The 23,614-nt window shown below is 38.9% G+C and overlaps 1 protein-coding gene across 3 annotated transcripts in view; it reads left to right on the top strand.

The window, feature by feature from the left end:
• The window catches only part of LOC130273099 (protein adenylyltransferase SelO-like), a 66,692-nt gene that overhangs the window by 1,660 nt on the left and 41,418 nt on the right, over window positions 1-23,614 (top strand). For all 3 annotated transcript variants that reach the window (XR_008843870.1, XM_056519350.1, XM_056519351.1), the window contains exons 2-10: window positions 4,445-4,713; window positions 5,958-6,076; window positions 8,226-8,354; window positions 8,494-8,558; window positions 9,441-9,497; window positions 11,537-11,635; window positions 14,431-14,498; window positions 21,932-22,019; window positions 23,115-23,184. Coding sequence is in view for 2 of the 3 variants with exons in the window: in XM_056519350.1 (XP_056375325.1) it covers window positions 4,506-4,713; window positions 5,958-6,076; window positions 8,226-8,354; window positions 8,494-8,558; window positions 9,441-9,497; window positions 11,537-11,635; window positions 14,431-14,498; window positions 21,932-22,019; window positions 23,115-23,184 (903 nt within the window). In the remaining variant the exon portion in view is untranslated. The remainder of the gene's footprint in view (window positions 1-4,444; window positions 4,714-5,957; window positions 6,077-8,225; window positions 8,355-8,493; window positions 8,559-9,440; window positions 9,498-11,536; window positions 11,636-14,430; window positions 14,499-21,931; window positions 22,020-23,114; window positions 23,185-23,614) is intronic.

Genomic DNA, 23,614 nt, shown 5'->3' with positions numbered 1-23,614 from the left:
AGAGTAGTAGTAGGGAGAGTAATGGGTATAGTAGTAGGGAAAGGGGCAGTAGTAGTACAGAGATTAATAGGGGTACTTGTAGTGGCAGTAGTAGAAAATGGGAGTAGTAGTAGTAGTAGGGAGAGTAGTAGGGGTAGTTGTAGTAGGGATAGGAGGAGTATGGGGAGTAGTAGTATTAGCAACCAATACAGGATGGCATGAGGTAAAAAAGTGTTATTCACTCCTAAATCTGTCAAGTTCATTTCAGTGTCCTCCGCCAAAAGTGCCGCGATGACATCACATACATTGTTCACCTGACACTGTAGCCAATCATTAGTCTCAGTAATCTCATGTCTGTGTGGCATTGAACAGTGTGCATGATGTCATCGCCACAGGACCTGCAGAGGACACAGAGGGAAGCAGCATTTTTTTAGGCCAAATTATTGTTATTATTTTATTTTATTTTTTTGCTTGTTTATGTCACTTCAAGCTGGTAGTTAATTTTATTTTTTTTAATACTTGGAGAAACCTTTAAGATTATAAAGTAAGTTTGTCTGATGCTGCCACATGTGGGAGCTCACTGCATATGTATTTATGTAGCGTCTGCAGAAGTCTATGATAGGGCAAGTTCACACTACACATATGTCGGCACTGGTGATGTTTCTATGGTTGCTGAAGCATTATGTCATTTTTAAACTTTTAATGACAAATACATAGTTTATACAAAGACTTAAAGAGGCACTGTCATTGTTAAAAACTTTTCATATATTGCAGGACTCATTATAATATGACATTTCACAATATACACCTGTTAAAAAAATGTACATTTTCACCTGAAATTCAAGCTCAAAATAGCCACCACTAGGGGTCGCCTGTCTTTTAGCCAGACAGACTAGTCTAGATTTTACAGCATACTGGATACCGGCCGTAAAGCATACCGGTATCCAGTATAGGAGATTTCTATTGTGTATGCAAAACTACAGATAAAGGATGTGTGGACATGCTGGGAGCTGTAGTTTTACAACAGCTGGAGGCAACACTGCTCTTACACAGTTATTTACAAACATTGCAGCTTCAGTTGTTACTAAACTACAACTCCCAGCATGCTGAAATAGTCAAAGCTTTCTCGAACTCCTGAATGACAAAGAAGTTGATCAGACATTCAGGAGTCTGTGAAAGATGAATGACACACATAGTGACAGCTATGCTGATTAGCATCCAGCTTTACTAGGAGAAGATAAAAGAGATAGAACATGTATTCATAAAAATGCTGTACTTTTATCTAAAAGATCCTTGCACTAATTTTATAAAGATCTGTTCTTATATTTATACATTTTATCCTGTTATGAATTCACCATAATGTCTTCTGATTACTGCAGGCAAGCTCCAAGTATTTTCCTCTGACACATGACACAGCATAAAACCAGAGAGGAAAGGGTTACAGAGTAGAGAGTACTGATTGGCTGACTGCCCAGGCTTGCTCCTGTGAGGGAGACAGACTGACACGCCCCCTCCAGCCTCCACAATGAAAAAGTAACTCACCAGCAGATAAATGCTTATATCTCTGGATATATAGGTCCGAGACACATAAACATTATATGCACATGATCAGGATTGGGTCCTGAGTAACATATCACTTTTTTTCTTTTTTTTTTGCACCATGACAGGTACGCTTTAAAGACTTTTTTTTTTTTTTTATATCAACTGGCTCCAGAAAGTTGAACAGATTTGGAAATTACTTCTATTAAAAAAATATGAATCCTTCCAATAATTATCAGCTGCTGAAGTTGAGTTGTTCTTTTCTGTCTGGCAACAGTGCTCTCTGCTGACATCTCTGCTTGTCTCAGGAACTGCACAGAGTAGAAGAGGTTTGCTATGGGGATTTGCTTCTACTCTGGACAGTTCCCAAAACAGGTGTCATCAGAGAGTACTTAGACAGAAAAGAACAACTCAGCTTCAGCAGCTCATAAGTACTGAAAGGATTAAGATTTTTTAATAGAAGTACTTTACAAATCTGTTTAACTTTCTGGAGCCAGTTGATATATAAAAAAAAGTTTTTCCTGGATAACCCCTTTAACATTTACTGTGGTGAACCATTTTTTTCAAAGACTTCACTTCTGCAGTTCACCTGGTCGTGTTGATATCAGTTTTCTGGGCCAAATTCTGACTGGTGACAATAAATTCTTGTCTAATCTGTGTGCAGTGTTTATCACATTTTGTGTTTGTTCACCTACTTTTTGAGGACTGACCACAGGTTCTCAATGGGATAGAGATCAGGGGAGTCTCCTGGCAATGGACCCACAATTTCAATGTTTTGTTCACTGGACCATTTAGTTATCACTATTCCCTTGGGACTTGATCTCCATCATACTGGATAAAGCAATGTCCATCACCAAATAAGTCCTGGATCATTGGGAGGAGTTGCCCTTAGATCCCATTCTTTATTCATGGCTGTGTCCTTAGGCAAAATTGTGAGTTATCCAACTTCCTTGGATGAAGATTGGCCACATAGATGTTCTCACGAGGCTCTACCGTTGGCATGACATAGGACTCATGGTAGCGTCAACTTTTCTTCTTTGGACAATGATCCTTTCGGATGTTCCAAATAAGATGAACGCGCTTTATCTGAGAAAATAACTCTACCTCCAGTCCCTGTACTTCCCGCAGAATGTCACCATCTTTGATGTTTTTCTTGGAGAGAAGATGTTTCCTTGCTGCCCTTCCTAACACCAGATGCCTCCAAAAGCCTCCGCCTCAATGAGCGCTGACACCTGCCTGCTGCCATTGCTGAGAGACCTCTTTACTGGTGATGAACCTATCCTGTAGCTCAATCCTCTTTAGGAGACGGTCCTGGCACTTGCTGATTTCTAAACCTCCTTTAAAGCTGTCACGTCCCTTCCCATAGACTTGCATTGAGGGGGCGGGGGTAAGACGTCATGAGCTCCCGGCGCCGGCTCCCGTGTTCGGAACAGTTTGTTCCAAATGCTGAGCAGCGGAGTACCCCTTTAAAGGAGGTTTAGAAATCAGCAAGTGCCAGGACCGTCTCCTAAAGAGGATTGAGCTACAGGATACCCCTTAAAGAGCAACTTCTCCCAACCATCCTGAAGCAATTTAGGGGATGGACAATGCTTTTTTCTTTTTTGGTTCTATAGATTGCTCCTGTGTCTTCCTATAATATCGCACAGCATGTCATGTTGACTTACATATCTTGGTGCTCGCTTATATTTGGACTGTGGGAGCTGCTGTTGTAAAGCCTAAAAGCAAATAAAAAGATCCTATAAATGTCTAAATAGGAATAATTATTTCTGCTGAAGCGAGGGCTGCACCGTGACATTTGGTCAGGCACAAAACACAGTTTAAATCTAGGTTGTCAGTGACTTTGTTTCTCATAGAGCTGTGTTTTCCGAACAGTGTATCTCCAGCTGTACAAAGCTGTCCCCTTCCGGCTCTGTTCATTGTGTATAGGGGGGGGGGGGCCTGACAAAAAGCTGATTGGTGTGAGTGCTGGGTTTCGGCACCCAACAGATCTAAGGCTGCATTCACACCACGTTTTGTACATACGTTTTGTACATACTACGGTTTTAGGTCCGGTCCATAACCGCATACGGGTCAAAACTGAGCCGACCGGAGTCACCGTTTGACTTCGGTTGGATCATTAAAATAAATGGAGTCACGGGCTGATCTGGCCGGGGTACGGGAGCGCCCGGTTTGCCCCACCCCCAGACGGATCCGGCACCCATATGTACAAAACGTGGTGTGAATGCACCCTAATATTGACGTCCTATTTGGAGGATAGAACATCAATAAAAAAAATTTAAGAGAACCTCTCATGATCTTGTTAAATTTTATAATCCCCCCAGTTCACTGCCCCCATCATGATAAACCACCCCCTGTTTTATTTTTATTATTTGTTAGTTTTCTACCTTAATATTGCTCTGTATTTTCTGCTCAGTCTCAGTCAGATTCACAGACTGGGAAGGGGCGTTCCCCAGCAGGCGTGACATCATCTGAAGCCATACAGGGGAGAACTTCCTCCCTCACTTTGCTACACACAGCCCACAGCAGTTCAGTGTGTGAGATGAGCTATGATTGGCTAAGGCTGCACACACCCTTCAGCATTTCCTGATTTTGGACTTCAGCCAGGCCAGCAGGAGTCCAAAGCCTGTGCAAAAGATGGAGGAAATGTGCTCTGGACAAGTAGGGAGACACCTAGTGGCAGCTTTTTTAAACACAAATAAAACATAGAAAACTTCATTTTTTTTAAAACAAAGTACATTATAAAGAATTTTTATTTACCATAAGGAGTGCAATAGCAAAAATTAGTTTTAATGACAGTGCCCATTTAAGGAAAACATTACATTAGAAGCATTCTGTAAATATTTTAGTCACTGACCTCCCAAAGTGAAGAAAACATTTTCTGTGGATAAAAAGTTTTCAAATGTATTGATCTGATTTTTCCCAGCAGGGGAGGGATGTCTTTTCTTCACTGATATGATGATATCTAATACTTAATAAATGGAAAAACCATGACGCAGCGCAGCTATATTGCTCTGGTTTGTATATGGGCGACATATGGAATATACGGCCTGCCCGGGAAACTTAACATCCCTCCGAGTGCGAAGAACAGCGAGAAGACGTTGTATATACAGACTCTGAACAGCAGTGACTCTTGTGGGAGGAGGAAGAGAGTATCATCTCTGAGTTTATGGAGCGCATCGCTGGACGATGACCTAGGTATGATTACCTTATATCGGTGTTTCCTATGCAAGGTGGCCCCAGCTGTTGCAAAACTACAACTCCCAGCATGCCCGGACAGCCGTTGGCTGTCCGGGCATCCTGGGAGTTGTAGTTTTGCAACAGCTGGAGGCACCTTGCTTGGAAAACACTGCCTTATATGTCAGAAGTTTAAAGGGGTTTTATATAAACTAATATGGTAATGGAGCAGTGCTCTCTGCTGCCACCTCTGTCCGTGTCAGGAACTGTCCAGAGCAGGATAGGTTTGCTATGGGGATTTGCTCCTACTCTGGACAGTTCCTGAAATGGACAGAGGTGTCAGCAGAGAGCACTGTGGTCAGACAGGAAAGAACTACACAACTTCCTCTGGAGCATACAGCAGCTGATAAGTACTGGAAGGATTAAAATTTTTACATGGAAGTAATTTACAAGTCTGTACAACTTTCTGGCACCAGTTGATTTGAAAACTTTTTTTTCCCTCTCTGGAGTACCCCTGTAAAAGAAACAGATGTTTAATTTGATTGATTCTGTGTCTCTGTTTCAGTCCTGTATTCATAGAGGCAGTGTGCTAAGGAGTAAAATGGCGTAGTTTTAAAGAAAATTGACGATGTTTGGAAAATCGTTTTTTTTCCGTCACGCAGATTGTACAGGTGAAGCAAGTGGGTTCTGTGTGTTTTACCTGTAGAGGGTACATAACCGAAAACTGTGGAACTACAGCCTTTTTATGATAAAACAACTTTCTCTTCTACCAAGCTGCACACTATTGTTACTTGTACAGGGACCCATGAAAAAAATAAAATAAATACATATATATATATATATATATATATATATATATATATATATGTATATGTGTATATATATATATATATATATATATATATATATATATTGGGGAATATGCAAATCAGCTCATTACATCACCTTTTCAGGCGATGTTCCCTGGTATCAGCTTAGCTCCAGTTACGGTATATAAAAAGCTAATCGGGATTAATGCCAAGCCAGAACTCTCTCTTCAGAAGGAAAGAGCACCCATCTGCACAGCTGTTTCGGGGTACTTGCCCCTCGTCAGTAACAGAGCAGGGTAATCTGGCTTGGCTGAGATGAGGGGCCTTAGACCAACTAAACGGGATGAGTTTATATATATATATATATATATATATATATATATATTTTTTTTTTTTTTTATTATTTTTTTTTAAATTAGTATTATTATTCTTTTTTTGCTTTTTATGCTTTTGCAGCCCAATTGCCAATTGACTCAACCAGAGGAAATCATGTAAGAAAGGTGAAAGACTGCATCTTCTCTCATGTCTACCCAACCACATTTGTGTCTGATGTACGTCTCGTTGCAGTCTCAGAGGTAAATCACATAACAGTGACTTTTTGTAAATTGCAACCCGTGCCTATAGGTAGCCCTGGAGGAAGGATGCTGGCTGAAGTTCAAATTTACATGTTAATGCCCAGAAATGCATAATGTGTAACATTTTATGTAAGATTTAAGCTCACGGTGCTGTGGGAATGGGGTGCGCAAGTTGTCTGCGCAATGCTCTTTGTAGCTGTTATACCCCCCCCCCCCATTAACTCAGAACTCCCTAATAGAATATAAGACAATGACAATCTCTTCATATCCCTTGGCTGTGACTTGGAATTTTCTAGATCTTGTATAGAAAACCTTGGTCACATATACACTGTGGCAGTGCCTGGAACATATAATATACATTATCTGATGACTTTGTTGCATCTATCGCCACCTGCCCAGTTATTTCATGTTAGTATGTATTATTACCGTATTTATCGGGGTATACCACGCATCGGCCTATAACACGCACCCTTATTTTACCAAGGATATTTGGGTGAAAAAAGGTTTTTACCGAAATATCCTTGGTAAAATGAGGGTGCGTGTGTGCGCGTGTGTATACCCCGATACACTGTTTCTGACCCCGCAGAAGCCCCCAGGAAAGGCAGAGGGAGAGAGGCTATCGCTGCCCGCTTCTCTCCCCCTGCCTTTCCTGGGGTCTAGAGCCCTGCTGACGCCGCTTCTCCCCCCTGGCTATCGGCGCCGCTGCCCCTTCTCTCCCCCTGGCTGCCCCATTGCCGGCGCCGATAGCCAGGGGAAGAGAAGCGGCGCATGCAATGGGGCAGCGGTGCCGACAGACGGGGAGAGAATCGGCAGCGGCGCCGGCAATGGGTTGCCTCCCCCATCCCCGGTTGTATAATTACCTGTTGCCGAGGTCGGGTCCACGCTGCTTCAGGCCTCCGGTGTGGCGTCCCCTGCGTCGTTGCTATACGCTGTGAGACGCAATGACGAGTGGTGTCACTCGTCATTGCGCCGTGCAGCGCATAGCAACGACGCAGGGGATGCCACACCAGGGGCCTAAAGCATAAGGCCGGAGGCCTGAGGCAATGGGGCAGTGGCACCGATAGCCAGGGGGAGAGAAGGGGCAGCAGTGCCGATAGCAGGGGGAGAGAAGCCGGCAGCGACGGCAGGTCTCTGCACCTGCAAAAGCCGCTGCAGTTCATTGATTTAAAAATCATTGAACTGCAGCGGCTTATCAGCGTATAACAATAGTCTTTAGGCTAAAAATTGTTGCCTAAAAAATGCGTGTTATATGCCGATAAATACGGTATATCATTTCATGTTAATATGTATTATTATATCATTTTCTGTTAATATGTATTATTATATTATTTCATGTTTATATGTATTATTATATAATTTCATGTTTATATGTATTATTATATCATTTCATGTTAGTATGTATTATTATATTATGTTATGTTCAAATGTATAATTATATTATCTTATGTTTATATGTATTATTATATTATCTTATGTTTATATGTATTATTATATTATCTTATGTTTATATGTATTATTATATTATTTCATGTGAATATGTTTTAGTATATTATTCATGTTAATATGTGTTATTATATAATTTCATGTTAATATGTTTTAGTTAACCCTCAAAACTGATGTTAAAATTGAGACATTAGCCAGTATATCCTTATATGAAGGACATACCTGAGCCCGCACACCAATGCCAAGGTTTCTCAAGTGACGTGGGTGTGCGGACTCAGGTCCTTCATCTAAGGATATACTGGCTAATGTCTCAATTTTAACATCAGTTTTGAGGGTTAGCCAATGTCATTGTTTACATCTACCACAGTAGTGCACCCATATTCCTGTATTGTACTATTCTAAGTGTTATACATCCACACCTTTTTTATCTGGTATAGGAGGCCATTGTGGTACTTGTGGTCTTCTGCAGGCATCCCCCATTGTATGCATTTTATGCTGGGGATCGCCCTTAGCAATGGACCACAAGTGTAGGATCTGCTCCCCCAATATATATGCACAACTGCATTAGGGCTTCAGCACCTCCAGCCATTTGAGGCCACGTCTTTGTTGTTTTTAATATGTTTTAGTATATTATTCTTGTCAATATGTGTTATTATATCATTATGATTACATTATCCTATGTTGAAATGTATTATTATAATCCCAGGATGTACTGGAGAATCTTCTGGACCTAGACGTTTCTGTTGCAGACACACGCGATTTCCTCCAGTTTGTTAGCGGCGGAAAATCACTTCTAGGATTCGCACCTCTGGCGCACAGATACGGAGGCCACCAGGTGACTATGGATTACACTTTATTGTAGTTTTCACTCTGTGGCTGTTTCTAGATATATGCTATTGTTATAGATATTGTTAATACAGATAAGTTGTTTCTAGCTGATCTTGGTTTATTCTCCTTTTTTTGCTCCACGCTAGTTTGGCGTCTGGGCAGGCCAGCTTGGAGATGGTCGAGCACATTTAGTTGGCACTTACATCAACAGGTAGCGTACAAATCTTGTCATCAGTGATCTCTGATAAATGACTGTTTTGGGCCTTTACTTTCTGCTGTAGTAATAGTTTGAAAATTGTAAAGGGCATGTTCACACAGGAGAGTTTCCCATGAATTTCCAGCATTTCCGCAGCAGATTACATTGACCTTAATGGGGTCTTTGGCTGATTTTCTGCTGCAGGAATTTCTCTGCTGTAAACTTGGGGTAACCCCCCCCCCCCCCCGTGTGAACGTACCCAAATTCATTATTTGGTATCGTAGAGGTTTTTTTCTTATTTTTGTCTTATTTTTTTTTCAGTGAGAAGTCAACTTCTTTTTGCATAAATGGTACAAAGCTAATTTTCACAGTCACCTAAGTATAGCACACACATTTACATCAGTAAAAGTGTTAAAAATGCAGTTCATCATATATATATTTATATACACATTACATTACATATATGATATTATATATCATCTTGGTAATGCAGTAAGAAGGACAGCTGTAATCTTGGCCTAAATCCTGTCAAGATGAAATCTGTGGATTGCCCACAAGATGTCTCCCTCTTGATTTGCATACATGGCTACTATACCAGAATAAAATTGCTGGTAATGGAATATTATGAGTCCTAACAGAGACATCCATCCATGTCCGATATTGAAGAGAGAAAAAAAGGAAAAAAAAACAAGTGTCAAGAACTGTAGTACTAAAGAGCAGCAAAGGGAACTGGATGGTGTGCACCAGCCTTTTTTGCCTATCTATCTATCTATCTATCTATCTATCTATCTATCTATCTATCTATCTATCTATTTATCATCTACCTGGCTGCCCCCTCTATCTATCTTATATGTCACTGTCTATTTTTCCCCCCACTATGTTAAATCTTTCTTTCAGGTACGGAGAAAGATGGGAACTTCAGTTAAAAGGATCGGGAAAAACACCTTATTCCAGGTAATACTAATGTTTGTGTGTGATTTATTTATAAGTCAGCCAATTGGAACCTTACTTAAAGGGTTACACAGCTCTAAATATCTTTTTATTGGGAGGTGGCTGGTTTGTGACATCAAGCCACGCCCCCTCCATTCATGTCTATTGGAGGGGATGTAAACGCTAGTACATAGCCGTCATGCCTCCTCCCATAGACGTGAATGTAGGGGGCGTGGTAGACGCATCGCCAGTCATCGGGCACTGAGCGAAGTTCGCACCGTGCACCGAATGACAAGGGTGCCGCAGCAGAGATCGCGGGGGTCCCCAGCAGCAGGATAATATGATAGGGGATACTATGTTTTCAGCAAAGTACCCGCTTTAAAGAGGTTAAGCCCAAAAAAACTATCCCTTAAGAAATAAGCATCTGATCACAGGGTGTCCTATTGAAACCCCCCAGTGATTTCCAGAACGGGGCCCTGGCTCTTTCAGCTACATGAAGCAGCAGATGGCACATAGCATCTGCCCCTCCTCCATGCATTATCAATGGGAGTGCCAAGTAGACAATACATGGAGCCGTCTGCTGCTCTATGCAGCTTAACATACAAACATATATAACTAATAAAAAGACTGAGTAACTCAAAACAGCTTGACAAGAGAAGTCCGAGGTATAACCCCAATGCAAAATCTGTCACCTTCACATGTGATAGAGTTGCATTTTACCTCCTCCACCCACAGATATCATGGTCCAGCGGTGACTGGTACCAATGTACCTCCTATAAGCCAACGACTTATTTTACCTGGTATTTTTATTTTTTTATTTGAGGGAGAAAATGCTTTAATTTTAATGCCTTGTTCTTCAATAGAATACATAATTTTTACTGTGTAGGTGTAGCTTTCAAAAAAAGAAAAGAATAAGGCTTACCATACCATTTACACTACAGAATACAATTTACACTACAGAATACTGAGCAAGGAAATTTCCCTCAGAAATACTGGAGCAGCAGCCTCCAATTGTTTTCAATGGGATTCTGCTGCACCGTTCATTCTGAAGAACGCCACATAAACTCCACTACGGAAATTCTTAATTCTGAGCTTCGACGAAAGAATAAATGTCCATTCCTTTGGTGGAATTCCACCTGGACTGCATTGACGTCAATGTGGATGGCGCATGTCCACCTGGTCATAGCATTGATTGATTTCGGTTGACTGGAATATCTCTGGACACACATTCAGTAGTTCAGTCAAAAGGACATATAGAGGGTGTCCGGCACCGCCCCTGTTTGAACACGTATCAGTAGAAAATCGGTTTAGAAGCCCATAGGGAACGTACATTCATACATCCATTTTTATATAGACTCACATCACTGACTTCCCCTGTAATTTTTGTTGCTAATAGCAACCATTCACAGCTCAGCTTTCATTTCTCACACTGCTGAGGTAAAATGAAAGCTGCACTGTGATTGGTTGCTATTTCTTATACTGCTGAGGTAAAATGAAAGCTGCACTGTGATTGGTTGCTATTTCTTATAGTACTGAGGTAAAATAAAAGATGCACTGTGATTGGTTGCTATTTCATATACTGCCGAGGTAAAACAAAAGATGCACTGTGATTGGTTGCTAGAGCTCAGCTTTTATTTCTTATACCATTGAGGTAAACTGAAAGCTGCTCTGTGATTGGTTGCCAGTTCTTATACTGCTGAGGTAAAATGAGAGCTGGGTTGTGATTTGCTGCTATTTGTTATACTGCTGTGGTAAAGTGAAAGCTGCGCTGTGATTGCTTGCTATGGACAACCCAGATTTTCTTTTGGACAGCTTATATGACAAATTAGTTTTTTCTTTTATATCATGGGTGTCACACCTCCTCATCCGATCGCAACCAAACTTCACAGAAACAATCCTCAGACTATGCTATAGTGTCCCTGAAAATTTGATCAAAATCGGTTAAGCACTTTAGAAGTCCATAGGGAACATACATACACACATACATTTATATATATATATATATATATATATATATATATATAGATGTAGATATATTTTTATTTTATTTTATTTGGTCCTAGGAGGGGAGATGGCAGAGCTGTGCTGCGCTCCTCTGTGAGAGAGTTCCTGTGCAGCGAGGCCATGCACCACCTGGGTATTCCCACCAGCAGAGCTGCCAGGTACATGTATACACCTAAACCTAGTTTGTCTTACAGATGGGCTTCATGATGGGCAATGTATGTAGATTCCTCTAATCCACATAAGGACAAGGTATTTATTAAAATGCAGATGCCATTCCAATAGCTGATGCTCCCTACTACATTCTGTGATGCCTTGTCCCCACAGTTAAAGGGGCAGTCTAGGAAACTGAACTTTTTAGAGGTCCCATCAGTCAGACCTATACACGTCACTGGCTACTTACATGTCCTTGGAGCAGAGCGGCCCCCACCTTCCTGGATGAACGCCTGCTCAGCCAATCACTGGCCACAGTGATGTCCCATCACTTGTATTCGTCCAGGAAGGTGGGGGCAGGATTGCTCCGAGGACACTTACCTAGCTGTGGTACTATACAGGAGATTGCAGGGGGTCCCAGCAGTCAAACCCTGGTTGGGAAACACTGGCTTAGGTTTGGCTTACTTTACTTTATGTCAGAATCATGCAAATTAAAGCCATGTCTCCTTTCAATGAATTCATGTCCCTTTTTTGGATGAGGAACAAAAATGTCTAATACACACAAAAAATTGAGTGCACGTTATTTAAATGGGAACTGTCATAATTTTTTTTTTTTGCTATTGCACTGCTTATGGTAAATAAAAAATCTTTGTAATGTATTTATCTTTTTTCTTTTTAACCCCTTAAAGACCATGGACATAAATGTACGTCCTGGTTTGGCGGTACTTCGCGCACCAGGACGTACATATACGTCCTGTGTATGACCACGAGCATCGGAACGGTGCTCGTGTCATGCGCGGCAGGTTTCGGCTGTTATTAGCAGCTGGGGACTCGCCGGTAATGGCCGACATCCGCGATCGTGCGGATGTCCGCCATTAACCCCTCAGATGCCGTGATCAGTACAGATCACGGCATCTGCGGCAATGTGCATGTTAAAATAGATGATCGGATCGCCCGCAGCGCTGCCGCGGCGATTTGATCATCTGTAATGGCAGCTGGAGCTCCCCTCACCTGGCTTCTGTCGTCTCCCGGCATCTCCTACTCTCGTCTGAGATCGAGCAGACCAGAGCAAGAGACAGCCGATAATACTGATCAGTGCTATGCTATGTCCTATGCATGGCACTGAACAATATTAGCAATAGATAGTCCCCTATGGGGACATAAAAAGTGAAAGATTTAAAAAAAAAAAGGAAAAAAAAAGTGAAAAATCCCCTCCCCCAATAAAAATGAAAATTGTCTGTTTTTCCCATTTTTACCCCCAAAAAGTGTAAAGTTTTTTTTATAAACATATTTGGTATCGCTGCGTGCGTATATGTCTGAACTATCAAAATATAATGTTAATGATCCCGTAAGGGGAACGGTGTAAACCTAAAAAAAAAAAAAAATAAAAATGCTGCTTTTTTGTCACATTTTATTCCAAAAAAAATTTATAAAAAATTATCTCAAAGTTTTATATACCGGTATGCAAATTTGGCATCGATAAAAAGTACAGATGATGGCGCAAAAAATTAGCCCTCATACCGCCCTATATATGGAAAAATGAAAAAGTTATAGGTGGTCAAAATAGGGCGATATTGTACAAAAAGTTTTAGATTTTTCTTTAAGCGGTACAAAAATATAAAAGTAACTAGCCATGGGGATCATTTTAATTGTATTGACCCATAGAATAAAGAACACATGTCATTTTTACCATAAAGTGTACAGTGTGAAAACAAAACCTTCCAAAATGTGCAAAATTGTGGTTTTCATTTAAATTTCCTCCCTTAAAAAATTTTTTTTTGGGTTCGCCGTACATTTTATGGTAAAATGAGAGGTTTCATTACAAAGTTCAATTGGTCACGCAAAAAACAAGCCCTTATATGGGTCTGTAGGTGGAAATATAAAAGAGATGGATTTTAGAAGGCGAGGAGGAAAAAACAAAAACACTTAAATAAAATTGGCCTGGTCCTTAAGGTTAAAATGGGCTTGGTCCTTAAGGGGTTGATGTATTTAGTTTTTATTAAGCTGCCACTAGGTTTCTCCCTACGTGTCCAGAGCACATTTCCCCCCATCTCTTTCACAGACTTTGGACTCCTGCTGGCCTGGCAGAAGTCCAAAATCAGGAAATGCAGTCTAAAGGGGGGGGTGTGCAGCCTTATTCAATCATAGCTCATCTCACACTGAACTGCTCTGGGCTGTGTGTAGCAGAGTGAGGGAGGAAGTTCTCCCCTGTATGGCTTCAGATGATGTCACGCCTGCTGGGGAACGCCCCTTTCCAGTCTGTTAATCTGACTGAGTAGAAAATACAGAGCAATTTCAAGGTAGAAAACTAAAACATAATAAAAGTAAAGGCAGGGGGTGGTTTATCATGTTGGGGGCAGTGATCTGGGGGGGATTATAAAATGTAACAAGATCCTGACAGGTATTCTTTAAACTCGTTGTGGCAAAAATTGGCTCTTTTGTAATACTAAATCTGCCCCAATGTCAGGGCCCTATTCCATGGGCGATTATCAGCCGAATGGGCTGACATCACCCCTGTGTAATAGGCCCAGTGATCAGCTGACCAACAAGCAAAACGGCGACCGATCTGGTTATTTTGCCAGGTTAAAAAATCTTTGTCCATCAGCCGCACATCTCTATGTAATAGGCGATGTGTGGCCGACAGCTTATTACAGGAAAGTGCTGTATGAGTGATCCAATAACCGTGCAGTGCAGCCCTCCCTGCACAATTATAATGTGGCTCGGGCCTTTTTTAATATGCATCTTACCCAGAATCCTCTCTAGTGACTTACTGATCTAATGGCTTTTTTTGTTATGTAAACAGCCTTGTTGTAAGCGATGATGCCGTCTGGAGAGATCAGTTCTATAATGGAAGTGTTAAGAAAGAAAGAGGTATGTATTGTAATAAGGTACTTGGAGATGACTGTGAATGCTCATGCCATCAATAAGGGGCTTTTTCTCCAAAGCAATGTTTCCAAACCCGGGTGCCTCCAGCTGTTGCAAAACTACAACTCCCAGCATGCCCGGACAGCCGTTGGCTGTCCGAGCATGCTGGAAGTTGTAGTTTTGCAACAGTTGGAGGCACCCTGGTTGGGAAACACTGTTCTAAATAAAGTGTTAGTATATCAGTGATAAAGGCCTCCAAGGTCTCCCCACATTGTATGTTTTAGGCTCTACCAGTGTTTTTATGCAGACAGTGTTTTTATGTATATTAAAGTCCAATACAGTGGTCCCTCAACATATGATGGTAATTCGTTCCAAATGAACCATCGTTAGTTGAAACCATCGTATGTTGAGGGATCCGTGCAATGTAAAGTATAGGAAGTTATAGTCACCTGTCCCCGCCGCTCCGGACCATCACCGCTGCCCTGGATGTCGCCCTCCATCGATGTCTCCGCGTCCCCGGGTGTCTCCGCCGCTCCGGACCGTCTCTGCTGCCTGGGATCCATTGACGTCATCACGTCGCTGCACACGCCACTCCTATTGGATGACGGAATGGCGTGCACGGCGACGTGATGACGACGAAGGAGAGCGACGGCGATGCAGGGTATCCTGAAGAGGACGGTCCGGAGCGCCGGGGACAGGTGAGTGAACATCACCGGAGCAACCGGGGCACCGTAAACGGCTATCCGGCGGTGGCTGAAGCAGTCTGCGCTGCCGAATAGGCGTTTATGCGATGGCCCTGACATACTAAAACATCGTATGTTGATGCTGCCTTCAACATGCGAGGGCCTCTGAGAGGCCATCGTATGTTAAAATGATCGAATGTCGGGGCCATTGTAGGTCGGAGGGGGGTCACTGTATAGTGATACTGGCTCACAAATAAAAGTTATTAGAAGCTTTAACCCCTTAAGGACGCAGGACGTAAATGTACGTCCTGGTGCGGTGGTACTTAACGCACCAGGACGTACATTTTCGTCCTGTGCATAACCCCTCAGGTGCCGGGATCAATACAGATCCCGGCATCTGCGGCAGTGCGCGATTTGAATGAATGATCGGATCGCCCGCAGCGCTGCTGCGGGGATCCGATCATTCAGAACGCTGCACAGAGGTCCCCTCACCTGCCTCCGTCCGGCTCCCGGTGTCTCCTGCTCTGGTCTGTGATCGAGCAGACCAGAACAGGAGATGACCGATAATACTGATCTGTTCTATGTCCTATACATAGAACAGATCAGTATTAGCAATCATGGTATTGCTATGAATAGTCCCCTATGGGGACTATTCAAGTGTAAAAAAAAAATGTAAAAAAATGTAAAAGTAAAAAAAAAGTGAAAAATCCCCTCCCCCAATAAAAAAGTAAAACGTCCGTTTTTTCCTATTTTACACCCAAAAAGCGTAAAACATTTTTTTTATAGACATATTTGGTATCGCCGCGTGCGTAAATGTCCGAACTATTAAATTAAAATGTTAATGATCCCGTATGGTGAACGGCGTGAACGAAAAAAAAAAAAGTCCAAAATTCCTACTTTTTTTAATACATTTTATTTAAAAAAAAATTATAAAAAATGTATTAAAAGTTTTTACATGCAAATGTGGTATCAAAAAAAGTACAGATCATGGCGCAAAAAATGAGCCCCCATACCGCCGCTTATACGGAAAAAAAAAAAAGTTAGAGGTCATTAAAATAAAGGGATTATAAACGTACTAATTTGGTTAAAAAGTTTGTGATTTTTTTAAAGCGCAACAATAATAGAAAAGTATGTAATAATGGGTATCATTTTAATCATATTGACCCTCAGAATAAAGAACACACGTCATTTTTACCATAAATTGTACGGCGTGAAAACGAAACCTTCCAAAATTAGCAAAATTGCGTTTTTCGTTTTAATTTCCCCACAAAAATAGTGTTTTTTGGTTGCGCCATACATTTTATGATATAATGAGTGATGTCATTACAAAGGACAACTGGTCGCGCAAAAAACAAGCCCTCATACTAGTCTGTGGATGAAAATATAAAAGAGTTATGATTTTTAGAAGGCGAGGAGGAAAAAATGAAAACGTAAAAATTAAATTGTCCTTAAGGCCAAAATGGGCTGAGTCCTTAAGGGGTTAAAAAGTTCTTAAAATAAACAAAAATACCTTTTTTTTTCTTAAAGGGGTACTCCGGTGGAAAACATTTTTTTTTTTTAATAAACTGGTGCCAGAAAGTTAAACAGATTTGTAAATTACTTCTCTTAAAAATCTTTACCCTTCCAGTACTTTTTAGCAGCTGTATGCTACAGAGGAAATTCTTTTCTTTTTGCATTTCTTTTTTGTCCACAGTGCTCTCTGCTGACACCTCTGTCCATGTCAGGAACTGTTCAGAGTAGGAGAAAATCCCCATTGCAAACCTATCCTGCTCTGGACAGTTCCTAAAATGCAGAGCACTGTGGACAAGACAAAAATGCAAAATTTAAATAATTTCCTCTGTAGCATACAGCTGCTAAAAAGTACTGGAAAGGTAAAGATTTTTTAATAGAAGTCATTTACAAATTTGTTTAACTTTCTGGCACCATTTATTACACTTTTGTTTTTTTCACACAAAAAATTGCTAAATTTTGCGCCACAATTGTTTTTCTTGTTGCCGCCATATTGGACTTTTTTGCACCAAAATTACCAAGTTTGGCGCCACAATCGGCACTTTTTGCGCCAAATCCTACATCCCCAAAAATCCTGAGGGAAGCATCTCATGTAATATTCCATGATTACTAGTGCCCAGACAAGCGATAGCTGTATACATAAAACATTTCTAGGGCTTAAATGCGAGTTCAGGGCAGTGACCATTAAAAAAAAAAAAAAAAAAAATATATATATATATATATATATATATATATATATATATATATATTAGAGATGATCGAATTTACAGTAAATTCCATTCGTCACGAACTTCTCGACTCGGCAGTTGATCACTTATCCTGCATAAATTAGTTCAGCTTTCAGTTGCTCCGGTGGGCTGGAAAAGGTGGATACAGTCCTAGGAGACTTTTTCCTAGGACTGTATCCACCTTTTCCAGCCCACCGGAGCACCGGAAAGCTGAACTAATTTATGCAGGATAAGTCATCAACTGCCGAGCCGAGAAGTTTGTGACTAATCGAATTTACCGTAAATTCGCTCATCTCTAATATATATATATATATATATATATATATATATATATATATATATTAATAACATTTTCCAATAATAGCTATTTATTTTTTAATAATCGATAAAATAACGCCTTTTCCCAAAAAAATACTAAAGAAAAAAAAGGAAAAAAAAACTACAACCATTTCTGTGATTTCTGCACTAGCAAAAAGCTGTTGTGAAATTTTTGATGTAAAATGGTCTCTCATCCCTTTGAAAATATCATGTAAAACATTAAATTTACATAGCCACGCCCACTTTTGCAAAACTGCTGTGACTAGTGTAAACCTCGGATAATTCTCATGTAAAACACCTTAAATATCTGATGTGAACTTTTTTATGCCAACACTTTGGTGAGAAACGCTAAATTTTTGATGTGAAGAGTTTTGAATATGACCCCAATATGTATAACTATGCATAGCACAGTGAACACTGTTAAAGAAAAAATAAGCAAATGCTAGGACAGTTATTCTGCCACCTTGCCCCGCCCCCCCCCCCAAAAAAAAAAAAGTGTTTAAAGGGGTTATCCAAGAATAAAAAAAAAACTGAGTTAATTTCTTTCTAAAACCGCTCCCCTCCTGGCACCAGATGAATGAAAAAATTATGTTTTCCAATAAGCTGTGTTAGAACCTATTTTTGTTAATCAAAATGCTTTTTTTTATTGGTATCATTTTGGTATATATTTGGTATATACATGACTTTTTAAAGGGGTTATCCAGGAATAGAAATAGAGAGCTAATTTGTTTTAAAAACAGCTCCACATCTGTCTCCAGGTTGGGTGTGGTTCTGCAGTTCAGTTCCATTGAAGTGAATGGATCCAAGTTGTAATACCACACCCAACCTGGAGACAGACGTGGAGAGTTTTTTTTTTAAAAAGAAATTAGCTCTCTTTTTCTATTCCTGGATAACCCCTTTAAAAAGTCATGTATATACCAAATATATACCAAAATGATACCAATACAAAAAAGCATTTTGATTATCAAAAAAAGGTTCTAACACAGCTTATTGGAAAACATCTTTTTTTTTTTTCATCTGGTGCCAGAAAGTTAAACAGATTTGTAAATGACTTCTATTTAAAAATCTTAACCCTTCCAGTACTTATCAGCTGCTACATGCTCCAGAGGAAGTTCTTTTCCTATTGAATTTCCTTTCTGTCTGACCACAGTGCTCTCTGCTGCCACCTCTGTCCATGTCAGGAACTGTGCAGAGCAGGAGCAAATCCCCATAGCAAACCTGGACAATTCCTGACATGGACAGAGGTGGCAGCAGAGAGCACTGTGGTCAGACTGGATAGACTACATAACTTCATCTGGAGCATACAGCAGCTGATAAGTACTGGAAGGATTAAGATTTTTAACTAGAAGTAATTTACAAATCTGTTTAACTTATCAGAAAAAAAAAAACGTTTTCCAGCAGGTTACCCCTTTAAAAGAAAAAGAAAAAAAGTTATACGTTAAGAATATGGCACAGAAACAAGTGTTTTTATTGTACAAATGTAGGAAAACCTAAAAAAAAAAAAGACTATATAAATTTGGTATCACTTTCATCGTACTGAACAGCAGAATAAATAGAATAGCAGAATAATATGACGTTTACATGTCATGGTAAACATCATTGCTCCAGCCTGTCATCCTTCGCCTGTATTCTTCTGATTCTCCTGTTATTTGTATAATAAATAATGCTAAATACTATATTTATTTAATTTAATTTAATATTATTATTTTAATTTATTTCCATCCCCTTCTCCCCAAAAAAATTGACGCCTAAATAATGCAATAAAAAAAAATACAAATACAACGCATCTGACAAAAAACAAGCCCTCATATGTTGACTGAAAAGTAAAAAAGTTACAGTTCTCAGAATACAGTGAGGTAGAAGCAAAGTAAAAACCCCAGAAAATAAAGTGCACCATACACACCTACAAAAGTATATTAATAAAAATAAAGTGCACCATGCACACCTACAAAAGTATATTAATAAAAAATAAAGTGCACCATACACACCTACAAAAGTATATTAATAAAAAATAAAGTGCACCATACACACCTACAAAAGTATATTAATAAAAATAAAGTGCACCATGCACACCTACAAAAGTATATTAATAAAAAATAAAGTGCACCATACACACCTACAAAAGTATATTAATAAAAAATAAAGTGCACCATACACATCTACAAAAGTATATTAATAAAAATAAAGTGCACCATACAGACCTACAAAAGTATATTAATAAAAATAAAGTGCACCATACACACCTACAAAAGTATATTAATAAAAAATAAAGTGCACCATACACATCTACAAAAGTATATTAATAAAAATAAAGTGCACCATACAGACCTACAAAAGTATATTAATAAAAATAAAGTGCACCATACACCCCTACAAAAGTATATTAATAAAAAATAAAGTGCACCATACACACCTACAAAAGTATATTAATAAAAAATAAAGTGCACCATACACACCTACAAAAGTATATTAATAAAAATAAAGTGCACCCTACACACCTACAAAAGTATATTAATAAAAAATAAAGTGCACCATACACACCTACAAAAGTATATTAATAAAAAATAAAGTGCACCCTACACACCTACAAAAGTATATTAATAAAAAATAAAGTGTACCCTACACACCTACAAAAGTATATTAATAAGAATAAAGTGCACCCTACACACCTACAAAAGTATATTAATAAAAATAAAGTGCACCATACACACCTACAAAAGTATATTAATAAAAATAAAGTGCACCATACACACCTACAAAAGTATATTAATAAAAAATAAAGTGCACCCTACACACCTACAAAAGTATATTAATAAAAATAAAGTGCACCATACACACCTACAAAAGTATATTACGGTAATAAAAATAAAGTGCACCATACACACCTACAAAAGTATATTAATAAAAAATAAAGTGCACCATACACACCTACAAAAGTATATTAATAAAAATAAAGTGCACCATACACACCTACAAAAGTATATTACGGTAATAAAAATAAAGTGCACCATACACACCTACAAAAGTATATTAATAAAAAATAAAGTGCACCATACACATCTACAAAAGTATATTAATAAAAATAAAGTGCACCATACAGACCTACAAAAGTATATTAATAAAAATAAAGTGCACCATACACCCCTACAAAAGTATATTAATAAAAAATAAAGTGCACCATACACATCTACAAAAGTATATTAATAAAAATAAAGTGCACCATACACACCTACAAAAGTATATTAATAAAAAATAAAGTGCACCATACACACCTACAAAAGTATATTAATAAAAATAAAGTGCACCCTACACACCTACAAAAGTATATTAATAAAAAATAAAGTGCACCATACACACCTACAAAAGTATATTAATAAAAAATAAAGTGCACCATACACACCTACAAAAGTATATTAATAAAAATAAAGTGCACCCTACACACCTACAAAAGTATATTAATAAAAAATAAAGTGCACCATACACACCTACAAAAGTATATTAATAAAAAATAAAGTGCACCCTACACACCTACAAAAGTATATTAATAAAAAATAAAGTGTACCCTACACACCTACAAAAGTATATTAATAAAAATAAAGTGCACCATACACACCTACAAAAGTATATTAATAAAAATAAAGTGCACCATACACACCTACAAAAGTATATTAATAAAAAATAAAGTGCACCCTACACACCTACAAAAGTATATTAATAAAAATAAAGTGCACCATACACACCTACAAAAGTATATTACGGTAATAAAAATAAAGTGCACCATACACACCTACAAAAGTATATTAATAAAAAATATAGTGCACCATACACACCTACAAAAGTATATTAATAAAAATAAAGTGCACCATACACACCTACAAAAGTATATTACGGTAATAAAAATAAAGTGCACCATACACACCTACAAAAGTATATTAATAAAAATAAAGTGCACCATATAGACCTACAAAAGTATATTAATAAAAAATAAAGTGCACCATACACACCTACAAAAGTATATTAATAAAAAATAAAGTGCACCATACACATCTACAAATGTATATTAATAAAAATAAAGTACTATATAGCAAACAGAAAAAATTGAGCAGAACACAAATCGATACAAAATAAAACACTGTATTTTTTACAGTAAGTATTTACTACAAGCACAGTGAATATTGCAGTATGTTATCTTTCTATTTAGGGGCGGTGGTATTGCGAGTTGCCAAATCTTGGTTTCGGATTGGTTCACTTGAAATTCTGACTAACTCTGGAGAATTTAATTTGTTAAGGTAAGGAAAAGGGGGTGGGGTATTGGAAAAAAAAAACATTTAAAGGGGTATTCCAGGAAAAAACTTTTATTTTATATATCAACTGGTTCCAGAAAGTTAAACAGATTTGTAAATTACTTCTATTAAAAAATCTTAATCCTTTCAGTACTTATGAGCTTCTGAAGTTAAGGTTGTTCTTTTCTGTCTAAGTAATCTCTGATGACATGTGTCTCGGGAAACGGCCAGTTTAGAAGCAAATCCCCATAGCAAACCTCTTCTAAACTGGGCGGTTCCTGAGACACGTGTCATCAGAGAGCACTTAGACAGAAAAGAACAACCTAAACTTCAGAAGCTCATAAGTACTGAAAGGATTAAGATTTTTTAATAGAAGTAATTTACAAATCTGTTTAACTTTCTGGAGCCAGTTGATATATAAAAAAAAAAGTTTTTTCCTGGATAACCCCTTTAAAGTGTCCTTGTCTTGTTGTTTCAAAAAACGTTGTCAAAAGTTTTGATCGGTGGGGGTCTCAGTCAGTGCTGATCAGTAGAACGAGCGAGGAGAAGTGTGCAGTAGCGAGCTTTTCCATCTATTATTCTTGCTGTTGTACAGAAAAGATAATACTTATATAGCCAATAAAGCAGTGTTTCCCAACCAGGGTGCCTCCAGTTGTTGCAAAACTACAACTCCCAGCATGCCCGGACAGCCAAAGGCTGTCCGGGCATGCTGGGAGTTGTAGTTTTGCAACAACTGGAGGCACCCTTGTTGGGAAACACTGCAATAAAGGGTAGTTTATCTCAGTGTTCTTCAACCTGCGGACCTCCAGATGTTGCAAAACTACAACTCCCAGCATGTTGGCTGTCCGGGGCATGCTGGGAGTTGTAGTTTTGCAACATCTGTAGGTCCGCAGGTTGAAGAACACTGGTCTATACAGTGTAGACTAGCGTTTCCCAACCAGTGAGCCTCCAGCTGTTACAAAACTACAACTCCTTGTCCAGGCGTGCTGGGAGTTGTAGTTTTGCAACATCTGGAGGTCCGCAGGTTGAAGAACACTGGTTTATCTGTCTGCACATGTTTATTACATTGAAATTTACATTCTACATTTTGGTTTTTTTAAGGGAATTAGTTGACTTTATCATTAAAGAACATTTTCCGGCTATCATCCCAACCGATCCCAATAGAATTTTGGTGAGAATTGACCCATATTTTTACCCATTGTTATTTATTATTATTATTATTATTATTATAGAAATGTGATGCCAGCCATACTGAAGGTATTGTCTAACTTTGCTTAGACAGTCTGTTATAACAAATATGTAGGGTTTCCCATCAGAATCTCTAAGGTAATCGGTTGAAATCTAATGAACACTTACGGGCGCCCATTTTGACTACAAGAAAATGTCATTTCAAGTTACCCAAGGTATTAGAAGGGCTTTTCTTAAAAATACTTATACAGTGGTCCCTCAAGTTACAATATTAATTGGTTCTGGGACGACCATTGTATGTTGAAACCATTGTATGTTGAGACCAGAACTCTATGGAAACCTGGCACCAAAAGGCACCAAAATGTCATCCAAAAATAGGAAAAAAAGTGAGGATTAAAGAAAAATAAGTAGAT

This window comes from Hyla sarda, chromosome 5 (assembly GCF_029499605.1).
Source record: "Hyla sarda isolate aHylSar1 chromosome 5, aHylSar1.hap1, whole genome shotgun sequence".
Classification (NCBI taxonomy): domain Eukaryota; kingdom Metazoa; phylum Chordata; class Amphibia; order Anura; family Hylidae; genus Hyla; species Hyla sarda.
The sequence above is the reverse complement of the archived record's forward strand: the minus strand, read 5'-3'. Positions and strand labels throughout refer to the sequence as shown.